This window comes from Procambarus clarkii, chromosome 24 (genome assembly GCF_040958095.1).
Source record: "Procambarus clarkii isolate CNS0578487 chromosome 24, FALCON_Pclarkii_2.0, whole genome shotgun sequence".
Lineage (NCBI taxonomy): Eukaryota > Metazoa > Arthropoda > Malacostraca > Decapoda > Cambaridae > Procambarus > Procambarus clarkii.
This window is the reverse complement of record NC_091173.1, coordinates 7,469,184-7,487,663: the sequence shown is the minus strand read 5'-3', so window position 1 is coordinate 7,487,663 and position 18,480 is coordinate 7,469,184. Positions and strand designations below refer to the sequence as shown.

The 18,480-nt window shown below is 40.6% G+C and overlaps 1 protein-coding gene across 3 annotated transcripts; it reads right to left on the bottom strand.

Annotated features, from left to right (window-relative positions):
* Positions 1-265: 265 nt before the first annotated feature.
* Positions 266-13,065, bottom strand: thoc6 (THO complex 6). Of its 3 annotated transcripts, none has more exons than XM_069330536.1 (9): positions 12,768-13,065; positions 11,187-11,334; positions 10,366-10,449; positions 9,930-10,084; positions 8,457-8,622; positions 3,360-3,507; positions 2,940-3,049; positions 2,090-2,198; positions 266-1,095 (listed from the first exon to the last, which is right to left on the bottom strand). In XM_069330536.1, the coding sequence occupies exons 1-8, from the start codon at positions 12,878-12,880 to the stop codon at positions 2,109-2,111; spliced, it is 1,014 nt and encodes a 337-aa protein (XP_069186637.1). In that variant the 5' UTR covers positions 12,881-13,065; the 3' UTR covers positions 266-1,095; positions 2,090-2,108. The 3 variants fall into 3 exon arrangements, with proteins under 3 accessions (XP_069186637.1, XP_045603899.1, XP_045603900.1); XM_045747943.2 differs by having other exon boundaries at positions 266-693; XM_045747944.2 differs by having other exon boundaries at positions 266-688.
* Positions 13,066-18,480: the final 5,415 nt, after the last annotated feature.

Here is an 18,480-nt window from a genome sequence, read left to right as displayed (position 1 = left end):
AAATGTTATATTTTTAGCTTGTAGGTGTCACAAGCTAAACAACAAATTCACAGAACTGGATATGGACAATACTAGGATCATGTGCTCAATATATACTTTCACTCTTTGACTTAAAAATACAAATCAAAATCAACCGTTGCCCAAATATATAACTTGTAAGTTTTAAATTCATTATTAAGGTTACTTAATTTGAGCCATAATGCATTCTATTAAATAAGTTTAACAGATAGGGAAACCAAAAGTGAGGGAATTAAATACTGTCAGCTAGTGATGTAGAATAAATTTTTTATTAACATTCATATTGTGTAAAGTTTTGTACATTATGGAGGTTCCATAAGGTTATTACATACATGACCTTGTCTCTAACAACAGGACCTGATCAAAATCATGCTCAACTGCAATGTTAGTTTTCTAATCGCCCTGCTTGTTCCTTGCTCTTTTCCCCACGTTTACTCATCTTAATGGAGCAAGTATTTGGTATTAGTGACCTGTTGCTGTTTCCTTGTATGCTATGTCTGACCTGTGATAATCTTGTGTGATATGTTGACCAAACCACACACTAGAAAGTGAAGTGACGACGACGTTTCGGTCCGTCCTGGACCGTTCTCAAGTCGATTGTTTAGACATTTTATTGTGTGCATGCATGCTGTCTATGTTCTCTGTATTCCGTCTATTTCGGCAATCCCTCCTGCTCTGAAGCGGAAAGTGAGTATCGATCAGTACTCAAGACGGGACAGCAAAAGTTATTTGAATAATATGAGCATTGTGATGGGATCCCTGGATTTGAAGGTTCTTGTAATCCATCCTATTATTTTTCCAGCTGACACTATTTGCTTGGTTATGCTCCCTAACCATTAGATTGTCAGATATCATTAATCCCAAATCCTTTACATGTTGCTTTTCTACACCTTTCTCATACATCCTCGTTGCTATCCCATACTATATACTTACACCAGCTGTTCGAACACTTAGGTTGAGATAATATTGAATGTTACCGTTTGTAGATTTACATTATTATTGCGACATGTGATACTGTACTTATATCAAGCACTCCAATTGTATCATCACTTAACCTGTCTTATATCAATATTGTATCTGCAAAAGATTGAAGATATTTTTCATTATACATTGTTAAACCAACATTATATACTGTATTACCTGTATATTATTCTTTATCTTATCCTTGAAGTATGCCAAGTAATGTGTACCCATACATTTTGTAGAAACAACATGTAACCCACTATTGTAGTATAGCTTTAACTACATCCAGGTATCTGCTGGAAAACAAGTTTAGTGGGCACCGCTAAATATTGGTTTTCCCCAGTGTACCTAAAAACTATATGGTTCGTAAGCTAAATAAAAACATGATTACGGTATATGATCCATACCCAAGTTTCACCACCATATGTCAGTGTTGACAGCAGTATACCATTTCTATGTTGTTCTTAACTCCTATACTGTACTAATATTCCCTACTTTTATTATTTCACCCCTTATAATGCTTCTATACATCACCCTCCCCCCCTCCACCTCTATTTCACCTTCTATACTACAATTTTTATTTAACACCAACAAAGTATTTAAAAAAAACTCATTACATCTCTCACATATCTCTACTCTCATTTCTATCCTACTGTTCTAATCACTATGCATTGTCACTATACAGAATTACAAAATCCACATCCCATTTTCTTCTCTCAAAGACCATAACCTCAGTTTTCCTAACTTAACCTGCAACATTATTCTCTCACATTATTATACTCATTCATAATCTTCTGCAATTCCTCACTCAAAGAACATATCTGAATACAGATACTGTATGTTAATAAATTTATCTCAAAATTTGCCTTTTTCCATCTCTAACAATCTTCATAATTTCATTGGCTTTGAGGGGTTTGCAAATACACCCTTCATACCTTGTGAAAATTTACTACTAGCCATCCCAAAATATAAAATTCCTCAAAAAGATGCTGAAAACTATCCTGATGAGATGTGCACACCTGTTTCAACCCATTGAGGTAAATAAGGCAAAACCCAGAAAATTTACTATTTAATTCAATGATACATATTAAAAATTAGACATGCTGACCTTTATAAATATTTGGCAATCAATCTTCAAACAATGACACTGTATGATCCCGATAATTTAGGTTGAAACAAACGTCCATTTTCGTGCTTGTTCCCCCATAAGTCATCATCTGCAAAATAAGATCAAAGTATTTTATTGCTAAATATGCACAAAGTACTCTCCCTGTGTTGTTTAGTGTATAGTACCTAGTTATAGTTACTGTCAGTTGTTCAATTTATGACCTTTATCACTGTCTTAATTCCTGTCTGTCAGTGTCTGCCAGAATCTATTTATCTGTACTTATATACCTTTGGTTAACTTACTTCTGTCTATTATTTTCTGTGTATGAACAAGAAAACTTTGTGGTTTTGGGTTCAGCTTAATGAATCCTGACCTCCAGACATAAGCAAATTGTCAACACTTGAGGAATAGGGAACAATAAATGTGTGCTCACACATATACCCAGCACACTTTTGTGGGTGCGTTCTCAGGCAAAATAGTAATGGAACAAGGTGCGAGTAGGTTATGCAGTACAGTATTTGTGTGACATTACACAATTGTAGCAACAGCCTAACTCTCATCCTGTGACTACATCTTGGTAATTGCACAAAACACAAACTCTCACATGAGAATGAATAAAGTGAAAAAAAAATCATTGTCCAAAGCTAGAAACTGCAAAACAAAGGACACAAATGAATCAGAGATGTTAGAAAATACTATTTCAGCTTCTTGCATGTTACTACCAAATAAATATTTGGCATTGTAAGACTGACTCATACTATTAAACCTAGCTCAAAGAAAAGTGTCCACCATCACAAAATATTTACCTACTAATTAAGCTGTGTTTCGGTAAACTCTAGTCAATACATACCGTGAAGGGTTTGTCAGTCACATTGACAGTGTAGATACACGGAGAGGAAGACGGAAGCTGCGCTGTGACCACACCAGCCATGCTGCACACACAGAGGTGAGGCATCACACCTGAGAACAGTCACCTCTATTTACTATGTGGACAAGTAATGAAAAATTATGCAGATGATTACGAAGCGAGTTATAAGTACTGTTGAGAACTTAATTTGAATTCAGGTAACCCAAATCTCCAAGAAGTCTAAATGAATTTTATATTCAAGTTTTCAGACTATCTCGCACTGCACATAACATTCCGCACAAAACACTTTATTAGTAATTGGATCAATTCACATATTCTTCATTTCACATATATTCATTTATTATACTGTCAGTATAAAATACTGTTCAATATTTTCATGCTATTAAGACTATTTTTTATTACCTGCTATCACAATACCCCCTCGATCACCACCTTCTGCATGCCTTGTGAATTTAGTGACATGGATGGCTGCTTTGGCAGAAGGCAAGACTGTTGTTAAAGCCAAGGACCGTAAGTGAAAGATTCCTGCCCGTGGACCACCCCCACATACCTGTGTAACCCAGTAAAATCGTGAAATTTAAGAGATCAACAAATTAACAATCCATATAACTGAAGTATTTTTTTATATTACATGCTTACAGTATCATTCTCCAAACAAATTATATTTGTAATTACACTGTAAAATACTACCAATAAATATGTTTTGATTGCAGAAAACAAGGTCTCCATATGTACTCCAGCCTACACATGTGCCAACCAAGGATTATAGTCATTAGAATCTGCAGTAAGTGGAGATGGTTGGGAAGATGAGAGCCTTCTATCCCATGGATTATACTGAACAAGTGGAGCTAAATCCATCTCTTAAAAATGTGGATGATGATGCCTGTGAACAAACTGTAAACCAAGTCCTCCAGTGCTGAAGTAGGTCTGAAGCTTAGTGGCCACAACAAAAGCTGTCTGCCAAGATGATGGTTCAAACAGGGTTGAAGGCCACACATGAAAGACTGAACACACCCAGGGATGGAATCAACCCTATAATGAAAAGGGGCAAATGCTAGAGGCAGATATAGTAACTTTTAGGGCAAAATACAATGGATGATACCTAACCTGGCTGAACCAGGCAATGATGTGCCAATCCCTGTACTTACCTACTGAACCATGGCAAACAGCACTGGTGGTAATGAACTGGTTATAAACAGTAACTGAAGATGCCATGGAACCAAAGCAAGAGTTATTGACTGATCCTAACTAAACCCTGCCAAATATTTATACAAGAAAGGGCAAGGGTAGCCCATGTACAAAACAAAAAATCACAAAATACAACCATGGATGTCATACAGTCAGTCTCCGTGGTGTAGTGGTAAGACACTCGCCTGGCGTTCCGCGAGCGCTATGTCATGGGTTCGTATCCTGGCTGGGGAGGATTTACTGGGCGCAATTCCTTAACTGTAGCCTCTGTTTAACGCAACAGTAAAATGTGTACTTGGATGAAAAAACGATTCTTCACGGTGGGGATCGTATTCCAGGGACCTGCCTGAAACGCTACACGTACTAGTGGCTGTACAAGAATGTAACAACTCTTGTATATATCTCAAAAAAAAAAAAAAAAAAAAAAAAGCTGTACCTGGATAGGGGTTCAGGGAGTTCTACTGCCCAAGCCCGGCCCGAGGCCAGGCTGTACTTGAGAGCTTGGTCCAACAGGCTGCTGCTTGGAACGGCCCGCAGGCCCACATATCCACTACAGTCCGGTTGGTCCGGCACTTCTTGAAAACTGTCTAGTTTTCTCTTAAAGATGTCTAGAAAGAAACTCAAGAAACTTAACCAATGCCAGACCTGGAGATAATGACAGCATACTTGAACACAGAGCTAAGTTTACCCAAGGTAAAGTCCAGCACAAATACCTGGAGCAAAACTCCAAGGTATGGTAAATGTAGTGGGAATCCACTGCTGAAGCACAAACTGAACCAGAACAGAGAAGTAAGTAAGTAATTATCAAAAGAAGGCACCAAACCGGGAAGGCTATGTAGCACCATCAAATACGCAAAATAATCAGAGGGCGCTAAATATCACCAAGGATGCCAATACGAGAACAAAAACGCATAAGGCGAACGATATCAAAAGTATCCGAGTCACCAAGAATTCTATCGAGGGACAGGTGACCGCGAGGGGTGGTCGGAAAGCAAGACACACGCTCGTCCTGGAAGTCAGGACATTCAAGAAGGACATGCACGACCGTAAGAGGGACAATGCAACTAGGACAGTAAGGAGCAGGGCGGCGCTCCATCAAGTGACCATGGGTTAAGCGAGTATGGCCAATACGCAACCTCGCTAGAGCTGTTTCCCACCGCCGGTTACGGTGGAAGGAGGACGGCCACGAGGAAACACAACATTTAAGAGTACGTAGCTTGTTACCAGTAACAGACAACCAAGAAGCCTGCCAACGGGTAAGGACTGAGGAATGGATAACCGGGTAAAAGTCGGAATACGGAATGCCTTTACGAGAGATGGGACAAGAGCGGACAGCTTCCTTAGCGGCAGCATCCGCACGCTCATTTAAAGACACGCCAATATGGCTGGGAACCCAACAAAACTCAACCGACTTAAATTTACTGTGAACGAGAAACAGCCAATGCTGGATCTCGACAACTACCGGATGAACTGGATTAAAGCACCCGAGAGCCATGAGGGCACTACGAGAGTCAACAACAACCACAAAGGAAGACTGACAACGAGAAAGCAGGAGACGAAGAGCATAGAGAATAGCATAAAGTTCCGCTGTAAAGATGCTAGTCTCCGGAGGCAAGCGACACATATAAGTGCGATCAGGAAAAACAACAGAGTAGCCAACACCGTCCGCTGACTTAGACCCATCGGTGAAGACAGAAACGGAGCGGGAGTGAGAAGAAAAGTGCTCGAGGAAAAGGCGTTTTAGAACTGTAGGAGGGGTAAAAGCTTTAGTGATACGAGTCAAGGATGTACAAAACCGCGGAAGAGGGACCCTCCACGGGGGCAAAGAAGGAACAACACGAGGAGAAACATCAGAAATACGAACGGAAAGAGAATCCTGCAGGCGAGATAACCGGACAGAAAGAGGGAGGTGGTGAAGAGGAACAGGAACCGCAGGAGGGGTAAAAGTTAAAGCACGACAGAGACGAGAGGAAGGATGTTGCAAGGACCGCGCAAGATAGCGAAGACAGTAGCGATCACGGCGGTCCTGGAGAGACAGGAAGCCAGTGTCAACATACAAGCTAAGGACGGGAGTCGAACGAAAGGCACCAGAACTGAGGCGCAACCCAGTATGGTGCAAAGCATCAAGACGGCGAAGAGTAGAAGGAGAAGCAGACGAGTAAGCAGGGCAACCATAATCGAGCTTAGACAGGACGAGAGAGGAATGTAAAGCAAGGAGAGTGCGCCTATCTGCCCCCCAAGAAGTATGGGACAAGACCCGAAGGAGGGCAAGGGACTTAGAGCACTCAACACGGAGGTAAGAGATATGGGGAGACCAAGACAAACGAGTGTCAAGGAATAACCCCAAAAGCTTCGCGGAATCTTTGTATTCAAGGGGATGACCATAAAGTGACAAAGAGGGACGAAGAACAACCCGTTTCCGCGTAAAAGTCATGGCACAAGTTTTAGAAGTAGAGAACTTGAAGCCATGACCTGTGGCCCAAGACGACACGGCATCAATCGCAAGTTGAAGCCGGCGTTGAAGGAGAGGCGAATCATCACCCTGACAACAAAGGGTAAGATCATCGACATAGAGAGCGGAGAAGACACCAGAAGGAAGAGAGGAAAGAAGACCATTGAGGGCACCCAGAAAAAGAGTAGTGCTCAGAACACTACCCTGGGGCACACCTTCGTATTGCTGAAAAGGGGGAGAGAGAGCGGTACCAAGGCGCACCCGAAAGGAACGACGAGAGAGGAAGCTGCGGAGAAAGAGAGGGAGATGACCACGAAGGCCAAAAGAATGAAGCTGAGATAGGATATGATAACGCCAAGTGGTGTCGTAAGCCTTTTCTAGGTCAAAAAGGACGGCAACAACGGAGGTCTTCGCAGCAAAAGCAGTACGTATATAGACCTCCAAGTTCACCAGGACATCTGTCGTGCTGCGGCACTTGCGGAAACCAAATTGAGAAGGGGAGAGGAGGTGATGGTGTTCCAGGAACCACATCAGACGAACGTTAACCATACGTTCAAAGAGTTTGCAGACACAACTTGTGAGAGCAATAGGGCGAAAGTCCTTAGGGGAAGTACCCAGAGACCCTGGTTTGCGAACAGGGAGGACAACGGCATCGAGCCAGTCCTCAGGGACTGACGACGACTCCCAGATCCGATTATACAGACTCAGTAAATACTGAGACGTGCTCGGAGGGAGATGGCGAAGCATCTCATAATGAATACCATCGGAGCCCGCCGCCGTAGAACCGCAGAGGGCCAGGGCAGAACGAAGTTCAGAGAGAGAGAAGGGATCATTATAGGGAAGCTGAAGATGAGTGCAGAAATCTAAAGGACGAGACTCAAGGACAGGTTTACGAAGAAGGAAAGATTGGGGAAGATGAAGACCAGAGCTAACAGAAGAAAAGTGGGAACCCAGTTCGGAAGCGACCTGCAACGGGTCCGCCACAAGAGTATCATGGAGGTGAAGGACCGGTGAAACATCGGGAACGAACTTACCCGCTATCTTGCGGATACGCTTCCAGATCTGGGCCAGAGGGGTTTCGGACGTAATTGTCGAGACATAAGATGCCCCCAGAACAGAGAAGGGAAGACTGGGTTGGTTAAGTTACACTATGCTTGTCATACACAAATAAGAAACGAAAGATTTTAAGGATAAGACTAGCTACTTTACTGAATCTGGTCTTCAGCCTGCCAACCATCATGAGGACTGACCAGGAAGGAATGTGATGGGGTGTATCGATGTAAGTGCTGTCATTTGTGGCAATCAGAGATTGTGGTTATGTGGGAAAACTGGCAGCCTGGGGAGAGCAATACTTGGCAGCCCTTAAAGTGTTTATAAGTGAACTTTCTGTAGTCACTCTTGACTGGCTTGAACTTTCTGTAGTCACTCTTGACTGACTTGAGCTTTTCTCCAGTGTCTCTTCAGCACCAGTATGACCCGAGAGGCACACTTAAAAAGTTCTTAGCTGCAAGCTCTTCCACTTGGATGATCCCTAAAGCAATATCACTAACACTTAACTATAAAAAGTAGATATCTTGATAAAGTTATGTTAGTCATAATAAATCTGTGGACAGACAGCTCAAATGATATCTACAGCACTTTCACATGAAACATATTGAAGCTCTCAAAAAGGTACAGTATTACTACATAACCCAGTGAAGTTACATACGCTCTCATTCACGTACCATACTTGGGATTGCAAGACAAGATGCACATGATATCAATGACAGTAAAGATTTCAGCAACATCTACAGATAAGCATAGAAAACAAGATATAAAATTCACAGGAAGTGCACTGCTATATATAAATTTTTTCTTACAAGCCAGTCATTGTAGAGATCAAGAGATGCTATGAATCTCCCAAGATGTGGTCTAGCCAGCTGATCTTGGGTGTGAGGTGCCAATTTATGCCGAGGCTCCCTTCCTGCCCGTGGGTCCCACACAAACACCTGACCGTCTTCACCACCACTAGCAACCAAGTTACCACTGTTGATGCATCATAAAACACATGGAAAATATAAGAGGACAATATACTTTTACAATAAAATTTGACTATCATCTAATTTTATCAGTCACACCTAAATATCTATCAATGTTTCACTTTTAAAAGCAATTCTATCACTGACTAAAATTTATTTATTTATGAATACTGTACCACTGATTAAAAAGTTTTACAAATTTATTTACATAAAAACTAAAGTGGCAAAAATGTGCAATATATAAAGACAAAATATCAGGGCCTCTACCACTCTACCACAAGAATTGATTTTAACAGTGTTTGACAATCCAAATGACTGAAGTATCCTATTGTTAAAATAGCCACAGCATCCAGCACCTCTCAATGTCTGATAAGGTTTCAACTTTTTTCCATCTGCTTTATACTAAATGCATTACATTAATTATTCATCCCTCAAAAGTTCTTTTTTCAACAAAGATCACACCATCTCATACAGACAAATCAATATCAACTCAACCAAATTACAATTCACTCTAACTACCGCTCCAGGTGTTCACGTGGTCACGTGGTCCACACGAGGCAGAGTTGCATTGGGCGCCGATTCTAACATCGAATCGGAATTATCATTACCGTGTAATTTATTCCACACTCAAGGTCATCGTTTATAGTGGGGATCAAGCCCCTAGGTTGATTAATTAGCGTGATCGATCCAGACCTCGATCATTGCTCTTGTATTACTGGTCTGGTGGTGGCAGCAGAGGTGACTCTAGGGTTTTGTGCAGAGCTTAGGTCACGTCATACTGGGTGTAGAATCCTAAGTCGGTCAATCGTCTTAGGACCACGTGGCGTGGAGTTGGCTTTGTTAAAAGTTTTGGAGTCCCTTGGTTTAGAAATAAAAGTAAGAATACGGGTAGAGGGAGTAGAAAGAAGGAAGTAAAGAGAGAGGAAACCGAACCCGTGTTACAACTCCCTAACAAACCCATCGAGTTAATAATTAGAGGATGGCGAGATCACATATCAGATATCAATCTGTGTGATAATATACTGTAGTAAATCTTGTACCAGCTGACTTTCTTTCCCATGTTTAGCACTCAGTTTCTCTTGTTGTAAGTCAGGCTGGTTCATTATATATTATTTTGCAGTGAATTGTGTCAATATTATTTTACCGTTCAGAAAATTTTATTCAAACTTTAAGAACAAAAATCCTTAGTCCTGGATACATCCTATATTCTTGCAAGATCTTTTAACCAAATATTACATGGTTAGTAAACAAAACAAAATGTATAGAATATATACTGTACTTGCTACAGATTAAAAAAAAAAAATAAAGTCACACCTGGTAACCACATCGTGTACATAGTCATCATGCCCTTCCAACGTCTGTGTACGTTTACCAGTTTCCAGGTCATACACGTGAGTGCGCCAGTCACCACAAGCTGCATAAACAAGACCTCTTGCCGAGTCATATGATAAGCTGTTTACTTCTGGTGTCTGTAAGAAAGTTAAACTCTTAGCTATAAACCTGGATAAGTTCAAAGATTTGCTATGTCACATTCCAAAGTTTCTTCCACTTGCTAACTCTCTTAGTCTTTATTCAAAATCCTCTGATATCTTTCTAATATTTAATTTCCAATTAATATGGCTGTATACAATTCAGACCTTATTAAATAAGATATCTAAATACTGTAGTAAAGCAATATATAGTAACAAGTCTTTACATTTACAGTACATCGATAAAAGACAGTTAAGGTAATTCCAAGAATATGACTTACCCCAAAATTGGCTTGGTCACATTCCAGAGATATTGTCCATGCTGGCTGGGACTGTTGGTGCCTCAATTCATTCCACCGACGCCCCTAACAATAAAAATTGCATGTTTATATTTTAAAATGTACAGGTACATCATTTCACCCCAATGGCAGCAGAAATGCCCTCTTCTCCACTAAACAAATGTACCTCTGTGTATTACCTCGAAAGGTAATCCTTCCCCACACTCACTAACTTCCACATTGAGAATCCTCACGTAAGAAGCTACTGCATTTAGTTAGCAGTAATAATTACTAAAACATTCAGCTCAAACTAAACTTTCAGGGAATGAATTCAATTTTATTTTTTATTCACTATTACTACCTAGAGCACAACTGAAGAATTATAAATGAAGATGACACTATCTGTACACCCACACATCCACTGGTACATACCCATCTATTTGTATAAAAAAAATATTAAACCATTAACACGCTATGTTTAACGAGTTTCAAATCACTAATGATTGTCTTCTCTATATTGTTATGCCAGAATTATTAAGTTCAAAGTACCTTGAGAAAAATATACACAAGTTACACCATGTTCTTAACTTTCCTAAAACTGGTTGCAAAGAAATTTTTATTACAATCTCATAGAAAAAAGGCAGTCATTTGTCCTGCTATGATTGTAGGGATATGTAATGTCTGCCACTCTACACTAGACATGAATACCACTACAATTCAATTTTTTTTTTAAATGACTACCACTAGAGCATGCAATTTACTGTGCTGTACAGTATCATGGACTGAAGAAAATTTAAACAGACAAAAATTGTTCATTAACTTACTGTAATCAAACCTGTTGTTCCCGAGATGCAGAAAGCATCAGTAGACACCATAGAATAGACTGCATCACTATGAGCATTGATTATCTTGCATGGTCCCCCAAGTCGTTCACCAACACCTGATTCTCGACTGGCATTTACACCTGATAAGCTATGTAATATGGAAATTAGTAAAATATAATACAAATATTAATAATTAGTCCAAAAGTTTAAATCTATGTCAATATACAGTATGTCACATTTATGGGTCATCCAATAAAATCAGCAGACTTATAGATGTTACTATTGCACGGCTTTGACTATTACAAGTATCTCTGGGAATTTTTATTATCTGCTGATGTAGCCCTGACCAAATGTAAACTGTGTCAACAAAATTATTTGCACACCCTCCATCACTATGTGATGGAGTATAAAAAGATATATGAATTCAGAGACAACTCTATAACAAATTTTCAAGAGATATGTAAATATTTCATTCTAAATGATCTGCTGCCAGAAGTCTTCACCAAATATCCCTAGTTTACCAACTGTAGGTAGTATCCGAGTGATTGTAACCTATCCACTGCTGCCCACTGGATGGGGGACGGTGTGCATGATAAACATCAATTGTGACACTATCTCTCCACATATGTCAGTTGCTTAAATTAGAAACTGTACTTGTGGTTGGTCTCAAGCCCATTGTTGATGTGATGATGTGCATTGAATTTTGTAATTAGCTCATCAAGATTGTAACTTGCTTAGCTAAATGAATTGTGGGGTTCAGTCCCTGAGCCCATTATGTGCCTCTGTAACCCATTCCCCTACTTCCCACAAGATGGAAAAGGGGGTGCATAATAAATGAACTAAACTAACAGTTTGGTTTTCATAGGTCTCACATCACTTCCCTTGTATGCTGGATAATGCTTAACCAGAATGGAATTTGGGATTTAGCAAGGTTGGAACTTGTTATCAGGGGATAGGAGGGGGGGATCATAAGGGGCCGACTCCGACCCCCGATTATTGTCCCCTTAAAGCAATCAATGACCCTGTAGTTTTCAGGCTAGTCCCAAGCATCCAACCTCTGACCTTGGACAATCGGACATCCTAATTTATAGATGTAGGTAATTGTTCTCTCATTATCAATGGCATTAACCCTATTATGCTTATCATGTTTCCCCTAGACCAGCCACTCTCAACAGGGGGAGATATTGCCATCTAGGGCATACAACTGAAATAATTTTGTGTTCATTACCTAATTCATTAGATAAACGCACTGATTTCATTGATGATTTCCTTCTTTGCTCTTGATGCTGGTTAAATGAGAAAATTAAACACAAATGAATTCGAAATATATTTACATATGATTAGAAAAGGCCTATTTATTACTATCTTACGGAACCCATAGTTATCTTAAGGTTTAGTGGAGCCGATGTTGAGAGACGCTGCCCTAGACCAACCACCGGCCATCCCCAGGATGCAACCCACAACAGTTGCCTAGTTCCCAGGTATATACATTTACGGCTACGAGAATACAAGCATCATGGACAGGGAAAAGTGGCCAAACGTCCGTCAATCACACGAAGCTCAAAATATATCCCAACTCACTCAAAAACGGTAATTTTGCCTTCGTTGTTACCAGCGGCGAGCAGTGCTGCTTCAGGGCAGCTGGCCTGGCTGTAAGTGGTGCTGTACAGCTGCTTCAGGCCGCTCACAACCATTGCTCTAACCCCACCACACCACTACTCTTCCTAAACGTCCACTTCACACGCAAATCTCCTCGTGCAGGTAAGCGGCGACCTCCCCCAGCATCTCCAGGTGACACAGTGTTGATGTTTTGAAGGCGTGAGAGCTGGCAGGTCGGGGCCACCAGAGGCCACACCTCGCACTCCTACACTGTGACGCCTCGCCTCCACCCTTGCCACACACCACAAATTAAATTAAATTAAATAAAATAAAATAAAATTAAATATTATATTCAGGAAAAGTACATATATAGATGATGAGTTACAAACATAATGTTGGATTTATAGATAGAGCTAGTACATACAATACCTAAAGGCACTAATATGCATAGTGTTTCGGGCAACACTCACTCATCTATTCACCCATACAATAAACTCTTTGGGGCTATTTGGTTCTTGAACCAAATGTAGTCTAAACACTGTCATATTGTAATAATAATAATTGATTCACAAGAAGGTACAATGGGATAAAGAGATTATATAAGATTTTAAGATTTACTCACGCATAGCGTTTCAGGCAGGTTCTTAATCTATATATCAGGTAAGATAAAAAGGTACGTTGTAGCAAGGTTTTATATCAACAAATAGTAGTAGGCATCCACCAGTCTCAGGAGATTATGGGGTTGCACTCTGGTTGTCGCTAAGGAGTAGCCTCTCCAGGGCGCTAAGCCGGAGTAGGTTGATACGGAGAAGCTGTTACCCATGCAGCAAGGATTTTAATTAACAGTTTACAACCAAAATGTTAGATCACTTGGTAAACATTTTGACGATTTAAATGCATTACTCACAGCACTAGGTACTAACTTATCGTTCATTATTTTAACAGAAACTTGGCTAAATAAAGACTATACCCAACTCTACAACTTAGCTGGTTATAAAGCCATTCATAACTGTAGGCCTAATAAAAAAGGTGGTGGCACAGCTATATATTACCGAGATACATTTATCTGCAACAGTGTTATTAGTGACAGAGATGACTACTGTGAATATACTTTTGCTCAGTTTACAATTAAATCCCTTAAATCATCTTTGACTATTGGATCCATCTATAGATTTCCCAATACTAACATAGCTTCTTTCTCAGACAACCTAAGGAATCTTATTATAAACAACAATCTCAACAAAAACCACATCATTCTGGGAGGAGACTTTAATATTGACCTGGGTCAACAAAATTGCTCTCAAATTGACTATTTCCTTAACAGCATGAACTCCTGTATGCTAATCCCCACAATCACCAATGTGGGAATATCAATTGTTAATTTGTGCATCAGAACATTGAACAGTGTAGGACTTAGCACTCCACCCTGGGGTGTACCCAACTTAAAGGGTGAACAAGTTTACTTTTGACCCCCTTGAAATGGACTGAGGCGGTTCTGTTACTCAGGTAACCCCTGAGCCATGTCAACAGTCTTCCCTTAACTCCAAAGAGGCTAATTGTTCTAGGATTATTTCTGTTTGCTATATCAAAAGCAGTTTGGAGATCAATAAATGCCGCCTGAGAGTTTGGTCCCTCTCTGATAAAATATTCAGCAAAGTAAGTTTGTGTGCTTCTTCCAGGAAGGAAACCATACAGGTTAGGAGCAAGGTGGGGCTTGATTTGAAACATTAGTCTGTCGAGAATAATTCTCTCAAGAACTTTACACATGCACGACGTCAGAGAAATGGGTCTTAATTTTTGTGAATTAGGCTTGGGTATAGATTCAGCTACTCGGAACAAGTTCGAAGTAGCAAGGGCTATGGTGAGCCGGTAACTTACCTGGCACAGGAGCGGGGCAAGTAGCACGGGCTATGGTGAGCCCGCAATGGACTTACCTGGCACAGGAGCGGTGCTGTAACTGAGGGTACAAGATTGATTGATGAAGATTAAGCCACCCAAAAAGGTGGCACGGGCATGAATAGCCCGTAAGTGGTGGCCCTTTTGAGCCATTACCAGTATCAAGAGCTGATACTGGAGATCTGTGGAGGTGCGAGTGCACCCTGCGTGACGGGAGAGGGGTACAAGAGCAGGGGCAGCACTCTTATATACCATAGATGGTATTTCGCTAATGTTCCCAGCTTTGGTTTAAGTGATTAAATTATGCATTGTGTTTAGGATTTACATCACGCCTGCTTTTTTATATGTTTAGGAATCATGTTGATATTTAGGATCTAAATTACAAGCATATGGAATAAATGATAATAAACGGAAATGAATATACCTGCCGAAATGTGATGAGGGGAGGATTTACTGGGCGCCAATTCTTAACTGTAGCCTCTGTTTTCCCAACAGTAAAATGGATACTCACCAGTAACGATTTGGTGGGTCGTACTCCAGGGAATATTAGGATTAACGACCTGCCTGAAACGCTATGCGTGCTAGTGGCTGTACAAGAATGTAAGCACTCTTGTATATATAAATAAATAAATAAATAGTGGGGTACCGCAAGGGTCCAACTTAGGGAGAACTCTATCATTTACATCAATGACATAGTTGAGAATATTACAAACTACATTATCAAATTTGCAGATGACACTAAGTTTTGAGCGAAGCAGTATGTGATTCTTTTATTATACTCAAGATTTATTATCTCGAGTTTAATATTATAAGGTTAAATTCAAATTCAAATTGTTTAATTAGTAAACATGAACAAAATGTAATGTGCCATGAATTGGAGCACATATAATTATTAAGTTACTATAGGAACTATGAGTAAATATAAAGTCCTGATAGCTAGCCTAATACAGAAATCACAATACTTTGTCAACTAAAAATAACACGGCTGAATAACATGGATGGTAAAATAGTCAGTGCAGTCTGCTGCATGATGCGAGGAGGATGTGTTGCTCCGCATCTTCGTGTTTGCACATGGCTGCTGCAGCTAGATGTTGTGAATTTGTTCACGAGTGTTGCAGTGATACAGTGCCTTTGTGTGTCGAGGAAATGGCTGATTCGGTCTGCCTAGGTGATGGAAGATCCTGCACTGGGCCTGGAGAGTGTGACAGTGGGGATGGCAGACAGGATGATACTAGGCCGTATCAAGCAGTAGTGAACATATATAAACGGCGAAATATTCAAAGACAGCGAGACGGAGACAGTGAGGAGGAAATAACAAAGAGACCAAAAAATGAAGCCATGCTCAGCAGGACGCAGGAGATGCAGACTAATGGAAGGAAGAGGCTGTTGTTCCCCACAGCGTGTCAACTGAATTTTCATCAAAAGCTGGAGTGGACGGTTCGTTTGGCTAAGGAGTTTTTTGAATATGAACCACTATTGAAGGAGGGTCTTCACCGGCCCTACATAACAGTTGGGACAGAAAAGGCTGTGGAACACCTAACGAAGGATGGGTTTGAGAATATTGTGATGGTTACTCCGGAAGAAGGTATGAGACACACCAAGGTCATAGTGTTTAAGTATCCAACTTATTTGGATCCTGATTATCTATTGCTCAACAATGATAGTGTTGTTTGGGCAAAGAGGAACAGTGTTCGTGGTGAAAAACAAAGCCAGGTTGTTGCCTTGGTAAAGGGTGAGGCTCCAGAAAGAATTTTTGTGCAAGGACTAGGCTACAGGAAAGTTGCAAAATACACCGAGGAGCCCATATTATGCATAAAGTGTTCTCGTTGGGGACATATGACTTGGAAATGCCAGTTTGACTCCAGGTGTCGGTACTGTGGTAAGAAACACGACTCTCGAGAGTGCAGTCAAGATTAAAAACGGTGAAAAAATCGTCTCATCTTGTTACAATTGTCGAGGCAGCCACAATGCTGGTTCCTATCTATGCCGCATGAAGTCTCATCTGAGAATCTAGGACGGGTGCTACAAGCAGGATAGATGTATCCTCGAAGGAAGGAAAGATTGTGCAGCAGGAACATAGAGGAAACAGCTGGAAGCCAATAGCAGCGCCTGTGAACAATGTGTAGGAGAAAGGAACGGAGACACTTAAGGCGAGCCTAGGGAAAGTAGGAAATGCAGCTGAAAAATTAAACCTTGTGGAAACAAGGTTCAGGACGATATAGGGAACTCTGAGGTTGGTACTCAAATATTGGAATATCTAAAAAAAAAATAAATAGACAAGAGGATTGAGGCCTTAGAAAAATTAGTTATGGAGGGTAGACGAGGTGAAACAGGACGTGAAATGGAAAGTGAAACAGGACGTGAAATGGAAAATGAAACAGGACGTGAACTGGAAAGTGAAACAGGACGTGAAATGGAAAGTGAAACAGGACGTGAAATAGAAAGTGAAACAGGACGTGAAATGGAAAGTGAAACAGGACGTGAAATGGAAAGTGAAACAGGACGTGAAATGGAAAGTGAAACGTGCGTTGAAGAAAGTAAGGAAGAACATGACGTATTGATGATAGAGGATAGTCAGGAAAATTAACTTTCTAGTAGTGTTAGCGGTGTTCAACCTTCTGTAGTGACAAATGTTGAAACAAATTAAGGTTAAAGTAAAACAGTATAGAGAAATAAAAAAGAAAATAGATATGATATCTGTACTCACTGAATTGTGCGCCCCTTGAGGGACTTGAAATAGAGGGGGGGTGTTACGACCCTGGGTTCTCCAGTGGAAACCAGAGGTCAAAATTGAGCTATTAAACTTCCTGGTAGTACAGTTGGGCATCTAGAATAGCAATTGTTTGTATCTTCCCTGCCAGACGTAAGACTATTATTGTTTCTCAAAGAGCATTTAAAGACTGAGCTGGGGGTTGATTATTAAATAATAACATAGGCACCAACTTTGCTTACTAATACTTTCTAATCATTCATAAAGTAACAATACGTTGCATAGGGGAAGATCTTTAATGTGCTTAGCTGCACGATCAATTAGGCTCCTCCCGGCACCACGACATGAGGGAGGCAGCTGGTGGCTAGCTCGCTCTTCTCTCTGGCTGGTGTCGTGCGGATAAGACCTACTCCGTGGCTGTATCCCTACTCTTCTCCCTTCTCCTCTTACTTATTTCCCTTACCTGAAGTTCCTGTATCCTTAAGTTAAGTACGGGGCATTACTAAGTGAACCTACTCTGGTAGTAACTATTGGTGAAACCTGGGGTTAGTATTTGCCAGTGTTTTGTTTACCCCTAAGTGTTGTGTTTTGTATTAGGGTACCACATGGTCTCACTACCCTAAGCTGCATCCAGCTTCAGTGCTTATCCAGTAGTACATTACCCTAGCTTGTTATTAGTGTAAACCTTGTATCCTGTCTATGTGGACCAAGGCTTTTAACGTAAGATAGTGTGGTAAAGTTATTATTATTATTGTTATTGGTGTGAGTGTATATGGGGGGTAGTTAAGGGGTTAATAAATAAGTACATGAATTACAGAGTATATCTTCTTCCAAGGTGGGAGCGCAGTGATCAACCCTTAGACTAACATATATGGTCTTGTAGCAAGTTATTACTACTGTGGATAGTTTATTTTGGGGGCCGGGCCTTTTAGCTCTCCCATATTTGATACTCTTGTCTTCTAACTACCTTTACCCCTTAATAGTACCAGTACCCCATAGAAGCCCCACTCATATCAGTTGTAACAAGTGGGGGCCTGTCCGGGATGAACATTATAAGTGTAAAAAATTAGATTCTTGAGTGCCAAAATT

What these genes read in the sequence shown, in the direction of transcription:
- thoc6 (XM_069330536.1), bottom strand. Translation starts at nt 12,880, where the DNA reads ATGGTTGTGAGCGGCCTGAAGCAGCTGTACAGCACCACTTACAGCCAG. An exon ending in GGCAAAATTACCGTTTTTGA is followed by an intron (nt 11,335 to 12,767) that starts GTGAGTTGGGAT and finishes CATATTACATAG; the next exon opens with CTTATCAGGTGTAAATGCCA. An exon ending in GTGACCAAGCCAATTTTGGG is followed by an intron (nt 10,085 to 10,365) that starts GTAAGTCATATT and finishes ACTTTCTTACAG; the next exon opens with ACACCAGAAGTAAACAGCTT.